The sequence below is a fragment of the Phoxinus phoxinus genome (genome assembly GCF_949152265.1).
Source record: "Phoxinus phoxinus genome assembly, chromosome: 1".
In the NCBI taxonomy this organism is placed as follows: domain Eukaryota; kingdom Metazoa; phylum Chordata; class Actinopteri; order Cypriniformes; family Leuciscidae; genus Phoxinus; species Phoxinus phoxinus.
The window spans coordinates 42,138,731-42,162,557 of NC_136876.1; the positions used below are offsets into that span (position 1 = coordinate 42,138,731).

Consider the following 23,827-nt stretch of genomic DNA (forward strand, 5'->3'; position numbering starts at 1 on the left):
TGAAAAATACCTTCGGTTTAACCGTCCGAAGGCCAATACAGCCATTTAATTTGTGATTAAAATATCTTAAAATGTAATAAATTTATATCGTTTTTATCCTGGCATGATTTTATAACATTATATATCAACAGTGCAAAATGGTATTAAAATGATGTGTGGAAGTCATTGCTTTGTTATGAGATGTCCGAATGTCCGGAAAAATGTATTTCATTGATGTCATTCTGAGTAACCAATATAAAGGCACCATTTTGGATAGTCATGCGGTCAATATCATGCATCTGCATCTTCCTTGAGTTGTCACTTTTGAGTGTCTCTGATATTTACTTTCTCTATGATCATTGTCCTTTGTCCTGTTGTTGAATGACAAGGTTTTGGGTTGCAAAGCTCTGAGATTGACTTCCAGCATTCTTTCAATATTTGCTGACCATTCGACAATCTGCATGAATGCTGTTCCAATGCTATCCCAGTCATCATACTTGATTTTAATGGCTTTAGAAATCTCTGGTTTTAACCCGTTTACGAAAGCTGTTTTCAGGGGCATTCCGGTCTTTGTCAATATCTTCATTTTCATTTAGACCAGAATGTTCAAGTCAAGTTTGTCTGAAGCATTCTTCAAACTCTGCAACACTTTCTTCTGCCTTCTGCATGTGTGAGGTAATTCTAGCCCAATTAACTTCTGCAGATTTCAGTTTGAACAAGAAAGTTTGTACAATGTGAGAAAGTGAACTTCACTTCTCACTGTTGCGCACCCCCGCAGTGACTGTGAATGGCGTTACCCGCGAGAGCGGGAGAGACTCTGGACTTTTGTACACATGCACATACACCTATACGCTCCTTGATAAAAAGAAATTATACATTGTGTAGGTTAATTGTGTTTAAGGGAAGGCTGGCGCGGGGCTAGGCGCCATTAACGCATTCGCGTTCATTTGTATGTAGCGCGGTTAGTCCGTGATATGATTCACAACAGGAAAAACTCATTTGTCACTGCTTATGACTTCATACTTTACCACCTCCATGACATATAGTGCGGTACCCACTAGTTCATGTTCCATTTTACTCCCTATTTCTGTCTAAAATTCCTGTTTACTTAATACATATTGCCACTCACGCATTTCCTGCTTCCCGGTCCGGTTTGACTGCTCGTATACGGATGCGCGCGCCGCTATAGGGGCAGTATTTCTCCGTGTCCCACGGCAGAGGGTGCAGAGCATGGTTCACAGGGGAGTTTGTTTGTAGTAATGCCTTGTATGTTTGCGTATGGTGTTAATAGGTGGTGGAAATGTTATATATGTAGTTTGTGATATGATGATTTCATAAGAACCTGATATTATGTTTATTTTCTACTTAGTTTATAGCTTATTTAGGGCCTTAGGCTAAAGATAATACCCTGATGGTTGGTATGGTCCAATTAGCCCAGGATGCTTTGGCCTACTTAAGAGGGCCTCATTGTGCATTACAGGAGAGTGAGGGTAGGTACTAGCTTGCTGTGAGGCTATGTACTAAGTGTTTGCTGTATTTTTGGAGGAAGCTAGAAACGTTGTACTTTAATTTATTTCTTTATTTTGTTTTCTTGACTTTTGAGTTAAATATATAAATAAACTTTATTCTATTTTTGGAACAATTGAGCTCTGGTAACTGTCTTTTTCCACCTCCACCATCTAACGCCAGTGAGCCTACACATCCCAGTACTTGGGGTGACACTCGGTACCTCACATATGGTGGCAGCGGTGGGATGGTACGCTGACCGACACTGGCTAATAGAGGAGGAAAACGGCGCCAGTCCCGGGGAAGAATGGCATACCGGCGGGTAGCCAAAGGTGACCCAAGGGAGGTTGAGAAGGAGACTGATGAACTCCCAGATGTCGATGCTGGGGCCCAAGCATTGGGCGAAGACCAAACAGAGGGGGCTGATCTAGCGACCCTGCGTCATCTCCTTGAGAAGTCTCTGCAGACACATGAGAGGGAGGCGTATAAGCAGGAGCAGCGCTGGAGGAGTGTGCAGATACAGCTGAACCAGTTGAGGGATGATGTGGACGCAGAGAGGAGGCATCCGCCTACAGCTCCACCAGGGCCTCCACCAGGAGCGCAAGTTCAGCCGGCAGCACCAGTACCAGCGGTGCCAGTAGCACCAGCACCAGCAGCCCCAGCGGCCTGGGCCAGATCGGCCATACCAAGGTTCGAGGAGGGGGACGACATCGAACAGTACCTGACCACGTTCGAGCGGCTGGCTACAGCTTATCGCTGGCCCAGAGAGGACTGGGCAGTGTTTCTGGTGCCATACCTCACTGGGAAAGCCCGCAACGCCTATGTGGCCATGGGTGTGGACCAGTCAATGGAGTACGACAGGGTGAAGGAGGCAATACTGCACAAGTATGAAATTAACGAGGAGGTGTACCGGAGGAGGTTCCGTGAACCGGATGTCAGGCCAGGAGAGACCCCTCGTGAGCTGTACACCCGCCTCAGGGATTTATTCCAGAAATGGATTAGGCCGGCAAATAAGTCGGTCGAAGAGCTCGCCGAGATGCTCATCATGGAACAGTACCTCCGCACTCTGACACCGGATATTCGAGTCTGGGTGAAGGAGCACAATCCCCAGAATGGTCAGAGGGCGGCAGAGCTGGTGGAGAACTTCATGTCTGCCCGGCAGGGCCACAAGCACTTCCTGTTGGAGTCACAGCCCAGACTAATAGCCCATGGTAGGTCTGAGGGCTTTGGTCAGGGAAGGGGTGCAAAGGCTAGTGAGTCCAGCAGGATGCCTTCCCGGAACTATTTTGTCCCAGCCAAGCCCAGAGATAGCCTAGAGCCAAGAATCGGAGGTCCGGTGGTATGCTATTTTTGTGGTCAGGAAGGACATATAAAGCCTGAATGCCCGAACAGGAAGCCCAAGCACTCCAGCCATAGCTGTATTCCTCGTCCAGAAGAGGGCGATATAAGTTTTGAGGGAAGACTACAGACAATGCCGGTCCTAGTTAATGGGAATGATGCTACTGCCCTGCTAGATACGGGAAGTACCCAAACACTTGTGCAGCCCCACCTAGTGGAGAAGAGGGACTTTGTGCAGGGTAGGAAGCTGAAGGTTTTGTGTGTCAATGGGGATGAACATGAGTATCCGACGGCCGAAGTATACATGGATATTAGAGGCCAGACATACCAGATGATGGTTGGGGTGGTGGAAAGGCTGAGCCATCCTGTTGTAATAGGCCAGGACATTATTGTGCTACCAGAATTAGTGCAGTCCAGCAGGCCAGTGAATATGGTCCTTACTTGATCCCAGAGCCGAGCACAGGACCCTGAGAAAGCAGAGACAGAGGAGTCAACTGAGTCAAATAGCCTGTCAGAGTTGCCTTTTTCAGAGGGGGAGATTAACCCTGTGGCCGAAACAAGGTGCAGGAAGACCAGAAGACAGCGGAGGCAGGCTAGATTAGTGGGCAACATGGAGAGAAAGGAAGACCTACAACTCACCCAGCCAGTGGATGATTGGGGTGAGGTCCCAGATAATTTTGAGCAGCTGCAGAGAGAGGACCCCACTTTGCAGAAAGCGTATGACAGGGTCACACAAATAGATGGTATGTCAACGGGGGTGCACACTTCATTGTCGGGAGAGAGCTACGTAGTGAAGGAGGGATTGCTTTACCATGAGCCAGGAGAGGGCAGGGCAGAGCAGCTGGTGGTCCCTAAGCAGTTGAGGGAAAGGGTGTTAGCCATGGGGCATAGCATCCCTTGGGCAGGTCACTTGAGCAATACCAAAAGCTATGAGCGTATGGCAGCCAGGTTTTATTGGCCAGGGCTTTATAGTGAGGTGCAGCGATACTGTAAATCCTGTCCCGAGTGCCAGTTCACCAGCAAGAGGAAGACTAGCCCTTACCCCCTTCAGCCACTGCCGATCATAGAAGTTCCCTTCTCTCGCATCGCCATGGACATTGTAGGGCCCCTGGGGAAAACCCAGACAGGGTTCAAGTACATTTTAGTCATTTGTGATTATGCCACCCGCTACCCTGAGGGGTTTCCTTTGCGCAAGGTGACGGCTGGTCCAATTGCACAGGCCCTGTTGCAGCTATTTTCTAGGGTAGGCATTCCCCAGGAAGTCCTTACCGATCAGGGCACAGCCTTCCTGTCAAAGACATTAAAACAGGTGTATAGCTTGCTGGGCATCAAGGGCATCCGGACCACCCCATATCACCCTCAGACAGACGGGCTGGTTGAACGCTATAATCAGACTTTAAAGGGCATGTTGAGGAAGTTTGTAGCGGCCAATGGTAAAGACTGGGACCGCTGGTTGCCTTACTTGCTCTTTGCCTACCGGGAGGTCCCCCAGGCCTCCACCGGCTTCTCGCCGTTTGAACTTCTGTATGGGAGACAGGTGAGGGGGCCTTTGGATGTCCTGAGAGAAGCCTGGGAGGGACCTCAGACCCCCAAGTCCCATAGCGTCCTCATGCATATCCTCAAAATGAGGGACAAGATGGAGGAAATGACCGAGCTGGTACGGGATAACCTGGAGCAGGCCCAAACGCACCAGAAGGCCTGGTATGACAAGGCTGCCAGGAAAAGGATTCTCAACCCGGGGCAGAAAGTTTTGCTTCTTCTACCCACCTCGGAAAACAAACTGCTTGCTAGGTGGCAGGGTCCGTACGAGGTGGTGAGGAAAATTGGCCCGGCCACCTATGAAATTGACCTTCCTGGGAGAAGAAAACCCAGACAGACCTTTCATGTCAACCTCCTGAAGGAATGGCATGAGAGGGCCGTAGAGCCAGGATTACAACTCCGGGTGCAGGCGGTGATGGAGGAGGAGGAGAGTTCAGAACAATTCTTCCCCACCAGTCAGCCAGCATCTACCCTGGAGGTATCCCACTTGACCTCCCACCAGCAGAGGGAGCTAGAAGGAATCATCCCTCCCGACCTATTTCAGGAAAAGCCGGGATGTACTTCTGTGGTGGAACACTCCATTCCACTCAAAGACCCTACCCCAATACGCCAAAGGATGTACCGAGTTCCTGAGCGTCTTGTACCGTCTCTCAAAGCCGAGGTGGAGGAGATGTTGGCCTTGGGGGTGATTGAACGCTCTTCCAGTGAGTGGAGTAATCCTGTGGTGCTGGTGCCCAAAAAGGATGGCTCTATGCGCTTTTGTATTGACTTTCGGCGGGTGAACGCCCAGTCCCACTTTGACGCTTACCCCATGCCTAGGCTCGAGGACTTGATCGAACGCCTCGGCAAAGCGTCCTTCATCACTACCTTGGATTTATGCAAGGGATATTGGCAGGTACCTTTGGCCAGGACAGACCGGGCATACACTGCATTCCGGACCCCGCAGGGTCTGTTCCAGTTTGTGGTGATGCCATTTGGCCTGCAGGGGCGCCAGCCACTTTTCAAAGACTTATGGATATTGTGTTGGCAGGGACAGATTCTTTTGCTGCTGCATACCTGGATGACATAGTGGTGTACAGTGCCACCTGGGGGGAGCATCAACGCCATCTAGGTGAGGTATTGCAGCGCATTCAACGAGCGGGGTTGACCATCCACCCAAAAAAGTGTTCCATAGCCCAAGAGGAGGTCAAATACTTGGGCCATGTTCTGGGTCGTGGTGTGATCCGGCCGCAAAAGGACAAAGTCAAGGCAGTAAAGAACTGTCCAAGGCCCCAGACAAAGAAGGACGTCAGGTCATTTCTGGGGCTCGTGGGCTGGTATCGCCGATTTGTGCCGGACTGTGCCCGACGAGCAGCGCCCTTGTCGGACTTGACACGGAAGTCAAGCTCCATCCAGCTTCAATGGGGGAAAGAGCAAGAGAAAGCCTTTTTGGATCTAAAAGAGACCCTCTGCAAAGATCCAGTTCTCCAGAGCCCTGACTTTGGAGAACACTTCACTGTCCAGACTGACGCGTCTGGTGTTGGTCTTGGGGCGGTGCTGCTCCAAGGAGAGGGGGACGACAAGAAACCTGTGGCTTATATTAGCCGGAAGCTGTTCCCGAGGGAGACCAGATATGCTGCCATAGAACTTGAGTGCCTGGCCATGAAGTGGGCGCTAGACTCTTTGAAATATTACCTGCTTGGTCGAGACTTCACTCTAGAGACTGACCACCGCGCCTTGCAGTGGCTAGGGCGCATGAAGGACTCCAATGCTAGAATCACCCGCTGGTTTTTAGCACTGCAGCCGTACAGGTTCACGGTGCAGTACAGAGCGGGCAAGCAAAATACTGTTGCAGATTTTCTGTCTCGCCACCCGGTTGGCGAGACTCCAGAGGGGGAGGGAAATGTGAGAAAGTGAACTTCACTTCTCACTGTTGCGCACCCCCGCAGTGACTGTGAATGGCGTTACCCGCGAGAGCGGGAGAGACTCTGGACTTTTGTACACATGCACATACACCTATACGCTCCTTGATAAAAAGAAATTATACATTGTGTAGGTTAATTGTGTTTAAGGGAAGGCTGGCGCGGGGCTAGGCGCCATTAACGCATTCGCGTTCATTTGTATGTAGCGCGGTTAGTCCGTGATATGATTCACAACAGGAAAAACTCATTTGTCACTGCTTATGACTTCATACTTTACCACCTCCATGACATATAGTGCGGTACCCACTACTTCATAGGGCTGGGCGATATGGCCAAAATTTCATATCCCGATATAGCTAATTTGATATCCCGATAACGATATACATAACGATATAAAAAAAATTCTGTTAATTCAGTTCATGAATAGTCTATATAGAATTGCAATGTGGAAATGCAGTTTGAAATGATAATATACAAAACAAATAAAGGTAGGGACAAAATATTTATTTTCTTTAGAACCTTTTTTTCAAGCAAGACTGTTGGTAATGTTAACAACACCTGCCATTTAAATATTTCAACATATAGCAGCAGCCAACTTTTAACAGTAACACAGACTTCTCTTGTAGCATCAACGATGTTTCCAAGTAGTGTCTTTGTTCTTTAGAGCAGGCAATAGAAAACAACCACAAATATTGATAATGGCCTGTCTAATCCTTCTGGATATAAAAAAAGTAACAAACTGAAAACCTCTGAGGTTTAAAGAGCATGGTGCAGGGCAAAATACCAAACGTAAACTTCAAAGTTTAAAGTGCAGCCACAAAATCAGCCTCAATATATTTTTTACAAAATCCAACAAGTGAAACAAACCTTTCAAGTTTGAATGGTAGCAGCAAACAAAAGTAATACAGGCCTGCTGTCATAGCCCCTAAAAATAAATATTGGTTATAAAAAAATAAACACGGAGCCTTTTAAGTTTAAAATGCAGCAACAAAATCAGCCTCAATATAATTTTGCAAAATCCAACAAGTGAAAAAAAAAAACTTTCAACTTTGAATGGTAACAGCAAACAGAAATAATACAGGCCTACAGTCCTAGCCCCTAAAATAAATGTTGGTTACAAAATACTAAACACGGAGCCTTTAAGTTTAAAGTGTAGCTGCACAATGATTAGAATATTTAAGAGGTAAACCAAAGAACTTCAAGTAGGATGGATGAGAACCTAAAGATTTGCCAAATCTAAGGCTAACTACAGGTTAAGTGCAAGGAATACAAGCTGGTCAACTCTTGCTGGTTTCAGTGCTGACCTCTGGCATCACACAATGTTCCCACTTGCACTGAAAGCCCGCTCTGATGGGGAACTCGTGGCAGGGATACATAAATATTTCCTCGCAAGCTTGGCCACTAGGGGAAAATGTACCTCATTTCTCTTCCACCATTCCAGTGGTTCTGTGTCTGGTCCTGCTTCCAATAGGAGATAGAGGCTTAGCTCCTTTTCAATTGACTCTCTGCTTGAAAGTGGAGCCACTTGGCTTGGCTTTGCTGATGTTTTAAAGTAGCTACTCAAACTCTTCTTTTTCTTCTTAGCAGGAACCTCTTCTTGCTCATCCTGACCTACGGCAGTGACTGATGGAGCTGATAGAGGGACTGCCTCTGTTTGTTCAGCCACCAGCTTCTGTAGCTCTGCAGCAGCTCTTGTTTGGATGTAATCCACCCTCTCTTGTTTGATGTATGTGGTTTTGAATCGAGGGTCGACAAGAGAAGCAATGTCAAGCAGGTCCTGGGTTGTCTGGTCATCATACTTTTCATTTAAGTATTTTAGTATGCCTTCTTTTATAGTCGTGGTGAGCTCAGTGTCGCCATCCTGATGCTTGAGTATCTGGTTGTTGAACAGATGGAGGACGGGTTTCAAGTAGGAAACACTTGGGTAAAGCTCCCCAGACAAGGCATCTGTAAACTCCTTGAGAGGACTCAGTGCCTTGTTCATGGATTCCAGAACGTCCATATCCTGCCAAGTTGGGACCAGGTGACGTGTTTTTTTGTCGGCACGGAGAACTTGTGAGAGAGCTTTCTCCTGCTCGATCACCCTTTCAACCATTGCTTGCATAGAGCCCCACCTCGTAGGGGTTTCTGTGATTAGCTGATGAGGCGGCAAGGGTGGATTTTGATCTGCTTGAGCCTTGGCCAGCTCCCGTCTTCTTTTCCATGAATTGGAGAAGGCAGCCACAATCTTCTTGCAGACGCCGACTGCTCGTTCCACCTGCCTTAGTTTCACACTCCTCTCTGTGTATATAAAGGAGAGGTAAATGTATGATTGTACTTTTTAACATGACAGTGTACAGGACTAGTAAAATGTATTAGTTAATTACATTTTATAAATTAATTTATATATATGGCACAGGCCTAATGTGGATTTTCATCTCACAGTTAAAATTTTTTTAAACCGTGCAATTCTATCACATAAAAAGACATTGTATCTTATGATTATGACATTTTTATTCCAGAACTTTGATTTCATCTTCCTATAGTTTTTATAATTATGCAGGGCTCTACAGTGCGCCCATTTCACTCGCACATGCGAGTAAATATTTCGGCGTGCGAACGTGAAAAAATATTTGGGCGCACTCGTGCGAGTGAAACTGCTGCAAATACATCATCATGAGGAGTGGCAGAGTAGGACACTATATTACAGGGCCACGGGAAGTGTTTTCACAGAATTGTAAATGCAACGCACATGTTTGTTCATTAAAATGTATTAATTTTTAGCATTTAGTCATTTATTTGTAATAAACACTTTAAGTGGGCTATTTAAAAGTTGTTATTTATGTTAAATTATCTTTTTAAAACATAAGCGCAGAGTGTTATTGTGTGTGTGTCGAAATAATTTGTCCGCAGCTGCTAAAAAAAAAAAAAAAAAAGTAAAAAAACCCCACTGTCAGTGTTTTTAAGGAACAGGCAATATGTAAAATATAGCAGGAGACATTTTAATTGTTTACTAATAAAACAGTTATTTTTATGTCAGTGTCTGTCAGCTAGACAGATGAAGTTGACGACTCGGGATCTTCGCAGCGCCATCAGAGAGAAATGCACATTTCATACGAATTGCATAAGCAGCGCAGTCTGCTTTCTTTCGTTTTGAATTGTTCTGCTTAAAGTAGACATTTTAAGCTATCTATATGTCTCAGGTCTGTGAGGCAATACCTTATAGGCCTACGCTGAGTTTCGGTTCATTTATGAGACGAGCTCCAGGTTCGCCAGCGCCTCCGTGTCCTGATTATCTATTATTTAGCCTACTTATTAAATCCAGACATTTTGTTGATGAAACATCGATTAAAATTAAGATACAATTAATACAAAACGAAATTAAATTTAAAGACAGGCTTTGTGCTTTCAGTTTTGAGGTCTCTGAAAGTTTTTAAACATTATTTTAGTGCCGCTTTAGAGCGCTCACGTCCGTAGCGAAGAACAGTTTGTGACTTTTTTTTGGTGCGAAATTTCTAAAAAAAAATGCAACTTAGTCCAGTGTGACTTAGGCTATGTTTATTTTTTTATTTTTTTTACTATATTTTTGTTGATTTTAAAAAACAAAACACATGTTGGGGTAATAAACCTAATTGAATACTTTATTTGTGAACGATTTCACAAAGTGTAGCCTGCCCTACTGAAATATATTTGTATTATTTTTATATCGATTTAGAGATTAAGCACTCACCTATAGCTAGATGAAGACGGTGGCCAAAACACTGTAGGCGTGTCATTTCATTCAGCTGAAGGGCAAGGATGTTGTTGGTGGCATTGTCTGTGGTGACACAGACAAGGCGATCCTCTTGCAGTCCCCACAATTGAAGAGATTCTCTGAGTCCTTTGGCTAGCATTTCTCCAGTGTGGTCTTCCGGGAAATAACTTGTCTGTAAACAGCGGCTGCAGAGGTTCCAATCTTGGTTGATAAAGTGTGTCGTCAGGCTCATATATGGATGTGTCGTTCGGCTCGACCACATATCTGTAGTTGCAGCGTAGAACATCCCCTTGTGAATCTCTGCCTCCACTTTGGCCCGACATGCATCATATAAATCAGGTAACACAACTTTAGTAATGTGTTTTCGGCTGGGCATTTCGTATCTCGGGTCGAGTGTTTGCACCAACTCACAAAACCCGCGTTTCTCGACCGTGTAGATTGGAACCATATCTTTGCAGATACTGTATGCTTGGCAACAGCAGAAGTGATCTCCTTCCATCTGCGGGAGCTATGGCTATATGGTGTGCCACGGGTAAAAGCCTGTTGCAGCGTCTGTGTCTGGAGTTTGTTTCGAGCGCTTGGGTCACCGCTCGACGCTGCTTTTGCAGTTTTTGCTCGTTGACTCTCTCTGTATTCTTTTTTGTGGTTCTTGCGCAGGTGATAAAATAAATTAGTAGTGTTGGAGTCCGTTGTTTGGACTGGGAGCCGGCAAACTTTACAAACAACTGTTGTCTGGTCCACGTCGGTCTTCTTATATCCAAACCACGTCCATGCAACAGAAGTCGCCCCTCTTTTAGGTACAAGCTCCTCGGTTTGGGTTGGCTGATCATCTTGTTGAGAATTACCCTGGTCTGAACCGCGTTTACTACTATTTTCCTCCATGTTTGTTTTGTATTGCAGCGACAGCGTGCATGTGCATGCCGTGAGGTACATTGACGTAAAATTCTGACGTAAAACGCCTTATCGTGGCGTAAACGATAGAGCCTTATATAAAACGATAGACATTTTCTATCGTCCAGACGATATATTTCGTCATATCGCCCAGCCCTACTAGTTCATGTTCCATTTTACTCCCTATTTCTGTCTAAAATTCCTGTTTACTTCATACATATTGCCACTCACGCATTTCCTGCTTCCCGGTCCGGTTTGACTGCTCGTATACGGATGCGCGCGCCGCTATAGGGGCAGTATTTCTCCGCGTCCCACGGCAGAGGGTGCAGAGCATGGTTCACAGGGGAGTTTGTTTGTAGTAATGTCTTGTATGTTTGCGTATGGTGTTAATAGGTGGTGGAAATGTTATATATGTAGTTTGTGATATGATGATTTCATAAGAACCTGATATTATGTTTATTTTCTACTTAGTTTATAGCTTATTTAGGGCCTTAGGCTAAAGATAATACCCTGATGGTTGGTATGGTCCAATTAGCCCAGGATGCTTTGGCCTACTTAAGAGGGCCTCATTGTGCATTACAGGAGAGTGAGGGTAGGTACTAGCTTGCTGTGAGGCTATGTACTAAGTGTTTGCTGTATTTTTGGAGGAAGCTAGAAACGTTGTACTTCTTTAATTTATTTCTTTATTTTGTTTTCTTGACTTTTGAGTTAAATATATAAATAAACTTTATTCTATTTTTGGAACAATTGAGCTCTGGTAACTGTCTTTTTCCACCTCCACCATCTAACGCCAGTGAGCCTACACATCCCAGTACTTGGGGTGACACTCGGTACCTCACAAGCTTCCCATCAAGCCTCAATGTTAGCTTGAAACCCCAAACCATCTTTCAACACTCTCTGTTAGTCTCTTTTGGTTATTGTCCCTTAAGTTCACATTAACAATTATCACTCCATCTAGTGGATATTAATTGTTGATTTTCTGCAAATGCTTAGAAATTGCCAAGGTTTTTTGTGGTTGCTTGTACATGTCTGGCAATTATTCTGACCATTTTTCAACTTGCTCTGGTATAGCTGGTTGGTGTGTTCTATATGAAATGTATTTCTTTACCACTTTTGTCACAGTGCAAGATTGTTGTTCACCATTCTTCTCCTCCTCCTCATTGTCAATTACAACTGCAGCCCTTGTGGTTTTGACTGGAGCAAGTCTAATCTTTGAGTTCCTTGTAGCATAAACACCTGTTGATGGGGAAGTTCAACCTCATTGTAAACAGAGCTGCTTGAAGATCTTGATTCCAGTTGTTTGTAGAGGAAAGTCAGCAACTTGGCATTCTCATTTCACAGTCTTTTATTCTTTTTTTTTTCATTCTGCAATTGTTCAGCCAGTGCTTGAAGCTTTGCGTTCTCTGTTTTGTACTCGCGCTGTGATTTGTCAGTTTCACACTTCTGTCGATGCTGTAGAATTTGTTTGACCAAAATCACAGACAAGCCATCTCTGTTGGTGTCTGTCCTTAAAGGGGTGGTTGATTGATTACACTTTTCTAACTTTAGTTAGTGTAATGTTGCTGTTTGAGCATAAACATCTACAAAGTTACAATGCTCAAAGATCAAAGCAAAGGGAGATATTTTCTTTTTAAGGACAACATCAAACGGCTGGAAAGGACTACACTTACATTCCTCCCGGGTAAGTGACATCACAAACCCTAGAATTTACATAAACCCGTCCCCGGGAATGCGATTTATAGATTGTCATGACAGAATATGCTAATCAATGACTAGGAGATAACTACACATACGATACATAAATTCATCAATTAGCCTAACCATTCAGAAATGTCCTGTTGCATTCTACATGTTGTCACTTCTTGAGTCTCTCCATCATTGTCTGACTCCAGTTTGAACATTAAAAGGTTAAAAGTTTTGTGAGGTAAAAGGACACAAGCTGTTGAAGCTCCGCCCCCTGTGCTTGGGGCAGCAGCTCATTTGTATTTAAAGGGACAGACACAAAAACGGTGCGTTTAAAGAGGACCTACCTCCCTCTGCAGAGCTTGGTTTAACTGCTTCTCATCACTGGTGCTGGAGTCTGATTCCAGTATTTCAAGGAACGACGTGACCCTCTTGGGATGTGCTTCTGGGAAGTCGTATGCTGTGCTGGATTCTCCGTTTTGACTTTCAGTGGGCTGCCTTAGTTGCTTTTTGTTAGCAACAGCAAGTGTCATGGTTTGTACTGTGCTTTGGACCTTGGATACTTGGTCAGCAGGCAATAACTTCAGTTTTCGAAACCTGGGATCCAAAGCAGCAGCAAGCAGGGTGATGTTTGGAGATTCAGGTGTAAACTCTGTCAGTCCTTGCTGTGATCTGTTCTGTTGCATGAGACTGGAATGACCTCACTGGTGCAGTCTCAAGATCTAGACTCTGTATGTTGTTTTTAAGTTTGTGCGCTAGCTGTGGAAGTGCAGAAAGTGTAACATATTGCTGTCCACTCAGAAACACTGTTGCTACCTCAAATAACTCAAGGACCTGGCTCAGCTCCTCAATCAGGTTCCACTGTTTAGGCTTGAGATCAAGGTAGTGTTTCCCTCTCTGAGTCACTGTTGGGTCAGAGAGTGTAGCAATCACCGGCCATCTTTGTTCTAGCATAGTGTTAATTTCGTCAGACGAGACGAGACGAAATATGTTCGTCAACGACTTTTTTTTCCATGACTAAGACGAGACGATGACGAGACTGCACTACTGTTCAAAAACGCTGACTAAGACTAAATTAACATGCATTATTGTTGACGAAAAAAGACGAGACGGAAATGTTTTGCATAAAATAAAAAATAAGATAAAATCATTTTCGTCTACAATCGTCTCTGCTTTTTCATCAGCTGTTACGCCTTTAAAATATTCTGAATGAGTTCGCGCTGTTGCAAAAAAATAGCCTCCTGGAAGTTCCGGGAGTCTCCCGCATATTGATAGCGGCTCACTGATGCCCACGAATTAGTTAAAATCTCCGGAATCTAGAGCGAGCGCGCCCGCGAGACAGAGACTGCTCCAAACCGCGTAGCGCGTGCACGGCGGAGAGAGAGCAAGAGACCGCGCCCGTGTGCCTCATGAAGTATCATCATGAAAAAAACTCAGCACCGGGGTGCACCCCAACCTGAAACGTCTTCCCGCGCCTTTGTAACTTCAGTCGTCTGTTGGGCCCCAGCTTTTGAATTGTTTTGGTTAAAATAAAATACTCTTCAGAACAGGTTCCTCATGTGTCTCCTCAGAAATTGAAAACCAGGCATGTTTAACAGTTGCATTCAAAAAAAATCATTCAACAAGTGTATTTTGTCAGGTTCTGACATTTAACCAATATTTGAGATATGTGAAACACTTTTATACTGAAATGTTAATCAGAAATAATCTCAGTAATAATGTGTTATTAAAAAAAAAATACTATTTTTTTTACTAAAACTTGACTAAAATGAAAACACTTTTAGTCGACTAAAACTTGACTAAGGTACCTTAAGTTCTCTTTTGACTCAAACTAGACTAAAATGATGAGACTTTTAGTCGACTAAAACTAGACTAACAAAAAAAGATATGTGAATGACTAAATATGACTAAGACTAACAAGGACATTTGGCACAAGACTAAGACTAAATTAAAAATAGGTGACAAAATTAACACTATTCTAGCAGCCTGGACATCTGATAGGTGCTGTTCCAGCGTGTACATACATCTTGCACCAGAATGTTTGTTTTGATGCCCATTTGCTTCTGCTTCTTCTTCAACTTGGTGCATGCCAGTTCACTCTTCTTAAAATGTTCAACAAGGCATCTTGCGGCAGCCACACACTTGGAGATAGCTTGGTGTATCTTTAAAGAGCTTCTTTTTTTTTTTTATACAACCAAGTTGAGGGTGTGCCCTGCACGTCGCACTGATGCCCATCCATGCCTTTCTTGCAAAATCTTTGCTTCTGCTACTAAATTACCACCGTTGTCGTGAACAACAGTCTTGATTTTCTCTGGTGGAATGTTGAATTTGGCAGTTACATCCTCAATCGGCTCTGCAATATTTGCAGCCCTGTGCTCCAATTTGAAATTGTATCGCTTAATGTTTTCTAATGCACATCATTAAAATTGCACCGTAATGTCACTCTTTACATTGTCGTCTTCTGGCCTTGGCGCTGGCTAGGCAGAACTGCGGATCGTACCACACAAGTCTTGTACATGACCATTCAGCACATAGTTATAGGCATCTAAAGATTTATATTTCCTCAGTTTCTCTTAACGCTAGGTTTCTCTATCGGGTAGGTGTAGAATTCAGTTTCTAAACCTATCTCACGTATCTCAAGCTGCCTGGCGGACATCTCGGCATGGATGAAGGAACATCACCTGCAGCTCAACCTGGCAAAGACTGAGCTTCTCGTCCTCCCTGCCAATCCGTCTCTACAGCACGACTTCACTATCCAGCTAGATTCAACTTTAATCACCCCATCAAGGTCGGTCAGAAACCTTGGAGTAACATTTGATGAGCATCTGACCTTCACAGACCCCATCACAAAGACAGCTCGATCATGCAGGTTTGCACTGCACAACATCAGGAAGATCAGGCCCTTCCTAACTGAGCATGCAACACAACTTCTCGCCCAGGCCTTGGTTATCTCTAGGCTTGATTACTGCAATGCTCTTCTGGCCGGTCTTCCATCATGTGCAACTAAACCTCTACAAATGATCCAGAATGCTGCAGCCCGTCTTGTCTTCAACGAGCCCAAAAGGGCCCACGTCACTCCTCTGTTCATCTCTCTGCACTGGCTACCACTCGCTGCTCGCATCAAGTTCAAGGCATTGACGCTTGCTTACAGATCGACCACAGGCTCAGCTCCCTCCTACTTTCACTCGCTCCTACGAGTCTACATCCCTACCAGAAGCCTGCGATCGGTCAATGAGCGACGGCTCGTGGTACCATCATAGAGAGCCACAAAATCACTCTCCAGAACATTCTCATTCACGGTTTCTTGCTGGTGGAATGATCTCCCTACCCTCATCCGGAATGCAGAATCCCTGACCACATTCAAAAGACAACTGAAAACTCATCTCTTCCGTGAGCACTTGACATAAAAAAAAATAAAAAAATAAAAACCTTCTCTTTAATCCTCCCTTGTTTGGCTTATGCTACTCTGAGCAATGCCAGAACTTTGTATTTTGAGCACTTCTTGCGTTATTTTTGCCTCTTCACGATGACTTGCTTGCTGTAGTCCTCAGTTGTAAGTCGCTTTGGATAAAAGCGTCTGCTAAATGATTAAATGTAAATGTAAACCGGAGGTAGCGTTAACGTTAATCCTGTCAGATCGTCCATCCATTGAATAAGCGTGTACGGGTAAGCCAATCTAGTTCCGTCCGTTAAAATTAACTTTTGCAAATAACAATCGCGGTCTGGACTGTGAGTGGCCTTGCACATTAAGATAAAATTGCATATTCTCCGGTCATTGTTAAAAAACAAGCTAACAGAACTTGCAAACTAATGTTAGTGAAGCGGCCAAAGGGATCGTTCTGCCACCACATAAGCCCCGCCCATAAAAAACGTCACCATGTTTACTAACTGAAAAGGGGTCTATATACAGTATACCGCATTTTCGCATCACAATACCCACCCCACCCCCCGTCGTGCTGTATACTTTCACAGAATTGCACTGGCCGTCGTGCTTTTATCCCTTACATAATTAACGTACATTATTTAAAGGGTAACTAAACCCCTGGTTAGAGCCTGACTCCACCCACTGGCAATATTTGAAAAATGCTGGAAAAGTGGGCAGAGCCCAGTGGAGGGGAGGCGTGCACCTGAGACCCATCTCTCTGTAGGCAAGGGCGTGGTTAGCTGGTACCCTCTTACATCACAGGGTACCACAACGGCCAATATGAAAATTCAACTGCAGTAGCCACTGTTCAACCTCAAGAGGGCAGCACTCAGACGTTTTTACACCATATATTGTAGAATTTAAACACTTTATACCCAAATGTCAAAAAAAGTACTTGAATCAATGAACAGCATTAATAAAGCCCCAGTCTTTCAGATCATTAACTAAAAAAAAGTTGGTTTAGGGTTTAGTTACCCTTTAACAGCCTTCTCAACTAGCAATCACATTGATTTAACGCAACCTCAAATTTACCTTGTCTCTGGTAACGGTCCTCCAGACTGTGAGTAAAGTGGATGTTTTCTGTTGAGATGCTGCAGCATGAAGGACTTGCTGTTGTGGTATGGTAGCTTGATCTTGCAATGGACACATGCCACGGTGTTCTCTTTACTTTTCTATTTGAAATGATCCCAAACCTTGGACATTTTCTGTCGTTTTCTTCGGTTTGTTTCTTTTCTTTGCTCATCGCCATTGCTATCGCTCCCTTCTTCCATTTTGCAGCCCGTGCCCTCCAATCAAAACACCACTAACTAGGGCTGCACGATTAACCTTTATCGCATCGATATTGAGGTTTTAACTCCCGCAATAACCTAACCTCAGGAGTCTGAGTTTTTTTCCCCCGCCTCTGACATTTGAGTGACAAACCTATTAGCCAATCAAAATGGTCGAATCTCGCGTTCCTGGCTTGCTGGCCAATTAGAAATGGCAATGGAAACAAGGTTGTATGCAGTGCTCCGGCTTTCTGTCAGCAGCAAAGCAGCTAACACTAGTGTTGTCAAAAATACTGAAATATCTGAACGGTACCAATACTAATTTCCCGAAGTATCGATACTAGCCGAGCGGTCACTTTCACTTCTCTCCAAAGGCGCGTTGACAAACACCACACGTGACGCACTCGTCTCATTCGCTCTGGTTAAATAGCAAAAGTGAAGTGAATGGAAAGATGGCGAGGGCGGCGCCCCCGCGACCGGCTTTGGTTGATTGATAAAGAACACCGCGAGCGGGCATGTCGGAGAATAGCGCGGACAAGCGTAAAAACACACCGCGAGCGGGCATGTCGGAGAATACCGCGGACACGCGCTTCACACTGCGAGCGGGTATAAATATCGCAGACACGGGCTTCACACTGCGAGCGGGCTGCGGGCAACCAAAAAAGATTGTTTGACAATCAATAATCCCTCACATCACTCATTTTTTAAAATTATTTTATAGGTGTAAACAGATTTAAGGAACAGGCTCCAGGGGTACCATTTAGCAAGCATAGGCTACGCTCAGCATCAGGGGTGTTTGTTGTTTGGACAGACCTTTCACCACTGCTAAAAAAAAATCCTAAAGGAAACACTGTAACTCTTCTCATTTTAACTTTTCTGAAACATTAACCAAGATGGCCTAGTATTTTTGTTGATATGAGTCTGTGTTGTCTCGTTTTTTCACCGTAATTCTATTATTTTATTACTTATTTTATTTTATTATATTATTACTCTTATTTTAAAATGTGTGCAATATAACAGTTTCATGTTCAGTAAATGGCAGTGGACTACAGAATTATTTTGTTTTTCTAATTGTAAATCTAAATCTAATAAGAATTCATTTTCTATTTTTCAGTGTTAAAGAATTTAAAAACAAATGACCAAGTGTTTAAGTTAATTTCCATTATGTCTTCTTATTCTTTGGTATTTTGGTTCAGGTATTTAATAATCACGAAGCATCAAACAATCTCATTACCTCAATCACTATGTATGTAGTTTATTTAACCCTCTGTGTCGAAGTAACAACACATTTTATTCATAATTTTAGGTTTTATGCACTTAAAAGTATCGAACGCAAAAATCGAAAATCGCACCGCAATCGCAATATTTGTCAGAAAAACCGCAATTAGGTTTTTTCTCAAAATCGTGCAGCCCTACCACTAACTCCTTGCGTCTCCTCCCGCTTTGTTTTCTCCTCTATTTTTGTAATAGAGTTACTCGGAATCGTTTCAGCCCTAGTTAGAACCGTTAAAGGTGCTTATTCAGATAAAAAAAAAATCAGCAATCTTTTAGACTGACTATTCTATTTACACAGTGAAATCATTAGTTTACTTACTCGGCTTAGTTTTTCAATACTACATTTAAGACAAAACATTCACTTTCCGGTTAATTTTTTTATTGTTTAATTTTTGAAAACTCCTGACTGAGAAGACTTGTTCAATTCTTCCTGAGTCCTAACTATTTGTCCCTTAGACAATGTACTTTAGATTCCGTATCGATCATCAGTAGGCAAACAAACTTATACGTTAACATATTTTTCTAACCCAATTAGAACATTTATTTTAGAACTAAAATAGATGCCACTGAATGAGCACCCAGTCAAGAATTCCCAATTCTTGCAGCAACATCAGTCCAAAACTATTTATGTGGTTTCTAAAGTCGCTGGACAAATTGTTTCTTTAACAATTCCCACAGAAACTGGAGAAACCACCAAACCTTATATCTATATGGCTCCTACAGTCTCATGAGAAATTATTCTTACAGACTCAAGATAACAGGGCTAAGCTATACACATTATTTCGATAGCTCCTACAGTCTCAGGAGAATTAACTAAATCATTTAAAAGGTTCCTACAGACTCACAAGAAAGGCCCAAGCCTAAAATTTTCAACACTACACTACAAATCTTTCTTGATCTACTTAATATTCTTTTCAAAAGATGTTCTTTAAGAGACATAAGTTTCAGTCACCAAATTAGGATCTTTGAGAGTTGATTCAAATAAATTGTCGAAAGACGAAGACTTTTTAACTTCAAAACAGTTGAATATCCAAGACTCTTCTGTTCACATCTTGTTGCAGTTGGTGAGTTTTCTTCTTGTCAGTCTCCTGGCTGGCTCGCCAAATTGTTAGATTTCTCTATATTTGTCCGAGCGGTTGTTTGATTGGCTCGCCAATGTATAAGATATAATACACAAATTAAGTAAGCTTGACCAGAGTTCTTTTGGGGAGAAGAATTTATTGAAGGTAGTAGTGTAGCACAGTTCTTTAGCAGTGATGTTAGCGTGTCGGCCTTCAAACTATCTTAACCCAAAGTTCTGTCTGTGAGGCAGAACTTTATACCAGAGACTCAATACACAATAATATTGAATACACAAAATCAGTTCCTATAGGCCATTTAGTTCACACTTTTACATACACTGTTTAAGTTGATTGCTTCTTGGGGCGCAGTGACAATGTAAATGCCTCTAACTGAAGTTAACTGAAATACACACAATCTTTCAGTCTGATATATCAGTTTTGACTTTTAGCAAGTTTAGCAAATATACATACATCCAACAGTAATATAAATTAAAATGAAAATATAAACCTCAGCAGTGCTCAATGCATTAAATCAACAACTAGATTAAAAATCGATCTATGAACAAATTAAACTCACTAACTTTGTCAAAAATTACTAAAACATCATTTGAATTTGACAAATAAATGTTCTTGTCCCTAATAATCAACATTATGCAGGGGAAACTTTAATATGAACTGCAGCAGTGTTGAACCTGCAGCAGTGCTAAACTGCTCACTGCATCATATAATTAATAACACAAACTCTCAATGTATGAATCAAATTCACGACTGCTGACAGTTCCTTTTCCACGCATCATTTTATTATATCCATGTATGTGGTTACAATCAAATCATATAAAATAGTGAAATTGCTCCGGAACTTGGTGATGTGAGCTCCACGGTCTCCACTATTGGTTGTCACTCATGAAATTCGCTGCTCATTTGCATAAAGTTAAAATTTCTGAACTTTTGTTGTGTGACTCCCGTCACTTGACACGCCTCCATTCTGTCGCCAACGGTCACTGTTGCTCGTGTCGCCGGAAGTTGCCAGCCTTCCATTGAAAATGAATGGGATCATGTCACTGCATGTTGGTGGTGTTGTGAATGGGGCTTAATACAGCTGCTGAGTAAGTGATTGTAATTTGCAATCTCTTTTTTTTCTCTCTCTCTCCTGGAAACCCATGGAAAGGCAATAGGAGATTTTTTCTTTTATTTCATTGTTGGACCAATTGGTAATGCAAAAATTATATTTTGTGTGGTCTCTTGACTCTCCCATAAACATAGCCATTTACCCTACTACAGTTCTCTCAAGTCAGAATTGTGCAAAGGGTTCAGTTCATTAGTAAATCTCGGTTGAGCGGGATTTATTGTGTTTGCATAGAAGCGGATGGAATCATGCTAAAATTTGATGTTTGTTAATTTATAGCTCATGTAATTGTGTAGCGTGATTTTTTTAAAGTTTTGTTTTAGAAAGGTCTTGAAAATAGTTTAAAAAAGTATTACTTTTGAAGTGCTGATACCTGCAGATTCACTGTAGCAGATTAGATTCAGTGGTGTTATGAGGTGTGAAATAATGCAGATTAGGCAAATACTTTTTACAATATAATTTGAAAGCAGCTGTCAAATGTAGCAATAGTTGAGCTATTGGACCTGCCGTCCGCCTGTGCCTACCGCACGTCCAATCCGCACCGCACCTGACACGTAAATGTTATTCCACCCATTACATCAAATATTAGCGGCTCACCTGTGTGCAGGACTCTTTGCATAGTCTACAATTGTCAAAATGATCACCGTTTGTAGAAACGGTGACGTCATGCAGCATGTGTATTACTTGTTCAGTCTATAGGCACGTAGTGTTTCTTTACAAAGTGACATCACCAACTCCTGGCCTGGCATGAATAATGCAGCAGTTTTAGTTGTTTTTGTAGATCTGTGTGAACAGGGATTGTTTTGACAATGTTGTCATCTGTACACAATTTTTTTTTAAATGCGAAGGAAAAACATTCTAGTTTTTAGTCCATCGTTGTCGTGTGAACATACCCTAATTTACTTTTATTTTCCAATTGTCCCAATTGATTTTCATCGTTTTAATGTTTTCATTACAGGCCTGATGAAAGTGGAAGAGGAAAGACCACACCTGAATGAAGTGGAGGAGAAACATCAGCATCAGAAAGCTCATGATGTCACCACTGGAGAAAAGCCATTGAGGTGCTCCAAAACTGAAAACAGTTGCTCCCAAAGCAGCATTCAAATGACAGAAGTCAAAAAACCTTTCACCTGTTCTCAGTGTGGAAATACTTTCAAATGTAAAGGATACCTTGAAAAGCACATGTTAATTCATTCTGGAATAAAGCCTTTTTCCTGCTCTCAGTGTGGAAAGACTTTCATACGTAAAGAAAGCCTGAAGAAACACATGTTGATTCATGCTGGAATAAAGCCTTTCACCTGTTCTCAGTGTGGAAAGAGTTTTACACAGAAAACACACCTTAAAGATCATTTGGTAACTCACACTTCAGAAAAGCCTTTCACTTGCCCTCAGTGTGGAAACACTTTTACACGTAAAGGATATTTTAAGAGACACATGTTAATTCATGCTGGAATAAAGCCTTTCACCTGCTCCCAGTGTGAAAGCTCTTTCATGTGTAAAGGAAGCCTGAAGAAGCACATGTTAATTCATTCTGGAATAAAGCCTTTCACCTGTTCTCAGTGTGGAAAGAGTTTTACACAGAAGAGACAACTTAGTCATCATGTGCGTATTCACACTTCAGAAAAGCCTTTCACCTGCTCTCAGTGTGGAAAGACTTTCATACGTAAAGGAAGCCTAAAGAAGCACATGTTAATTCATGCTGGAATAAAGCCGTTCACCTGCTCCCAGTGTGGAAAGAGTTTTACACAGAAAACACACCTCAATGATCATTTGGTAACTCACACTTCAGAAAAGCCTTTCACTTGCCCTCAGTGTGGAAACACTTTTACACGTAAAGGATATTTTAAGAGACACATGTTAATTCATGCTGGAATAAAGCCTTTCACCTGCTCTCAGTGTGAAAATTCTTTCATATGTAAAGGAAGCCTGAAGAAGCACATGTTCATTCATTCTGGAATAAAGCCTTTCACCTGTTCTCAGTGTGGAAAGAGTTTCACACAGAAGAGACAACTTGGTCATCATGCGCGTATTCACACTTCAGAAAAGCCTTTCACCTGCTCTCAGTGTGGAAAGACTTTTATACGTAAAGAAAGCCTGAAGAAGCACATGTTAATTCATGCTGGAATTAAGCCTTTTACCTGCTCCCAATGTGGAAAAAGTTTTACACAGAAAACTCACCTTAATGATCATTTGGTAACTCACACTTCAGAAAAGCCTTTCACTTGCCCTCAGTGTGGAAACACTTTTACACGTAAAGGATACTTTAAGACTCACATGTTAATTCATACTGGAATAAAGCCTTTCACCTGCTCTCAGTGTGGAAACTCTTTCGTATGTAAAGGAAGCTTGAAGAAGCACATATTAATTCATTCTGTAGTAAAGCCTTTCACCTGCTCCCAGTGTGGAAGTAGTTTCACCTGTAAAAAAGCATTTAATATTCATGTGAGAATTCACACATAAGAGATGCCTTTTGCATGTCATCTGTGTGAGATTTAAATGGAACTGTTGTGTCATCTGCACGCTCTCACTCTGCTGTATGGCAATTTAACTGTGATCACTGCAGTAAAACATTTGCTTTGCCATCATTACTGAAGAACCACCAGAAGTGTATACCTAATAAAAACTGTTACGTCTGCACTGTTTGTGGAAGGACATTTCTAAGGGTTGTCTCTTTTAAAAGGCACCAGAAAATACATGAGGGTGTGAACTTGTGTGTACTGTATCAGCAAAGTTTTAACGGTATTACTGCTCTTATACTGCTGCTTACCGATCTGGTACTTTAACAGTATTGGTTCTTTTTCATTATTAAAAAAATAAATAAACAATTAAGAAAAGAATAACATTGCTTTATATTTTGACAAGTTACATAAATATCTATGGAAAACAAAACATCAATGTTTGAGCAAATGACTATGATACAAACAAAACAAATGAATATAAAACATTCAATTTGTAAATACACTACTATGAATACATAAGACACAATAAGCACAAAGACACAAAGTACAATAACAGCAGGGCCGAGCAGACGTGATTAAGGGAGTTCACGATGGTCCAGATTTGGTGCATCAATCTCCCCACAGTGAGGAGATCCCCCTGTGCT

At 42.7% G+C, this 23,827-nt stretch overlaps 1 protein-coding gene and 1 long non-coding RNA gene across 3 annotated transcripts in view; one reads left to right on the forward strand and one right to left on the reverse strand.

Moving 5' to 3' along the window:
• LOC307005748 (uncharacterized protein) overlaps window positions 1–23,531 on the forward strand; it is a 42,333-nt gene extending 18,802 nt beyond the window's left edge. The window contains exon 2 of one of the 2 annotated variants that reach the window (XM_079626193.1): window positions 21,683–23,525. In XM_079626193.1, the coding sequence (XP_079482319.1) occupies window positions 21,683–23,184 (1,502 nt within the window). In that variant the 3' untranslated portion in view covers window positions 23,185–23,525. Of the gene's footprint in view, window positions 1–21,682 lie in introns of both variants that reach the window. The other variant, XM_079626192.1, reaches the window with a different exon arrangement.
• The window catches only part of LOC306996046, a 404,126-nt gene that overhangs the window by 241,923 nt on the left and 138,376 nt on the right, over window positions 1–23,827 (reverse strand). The window lies entirely within an intron of this gene.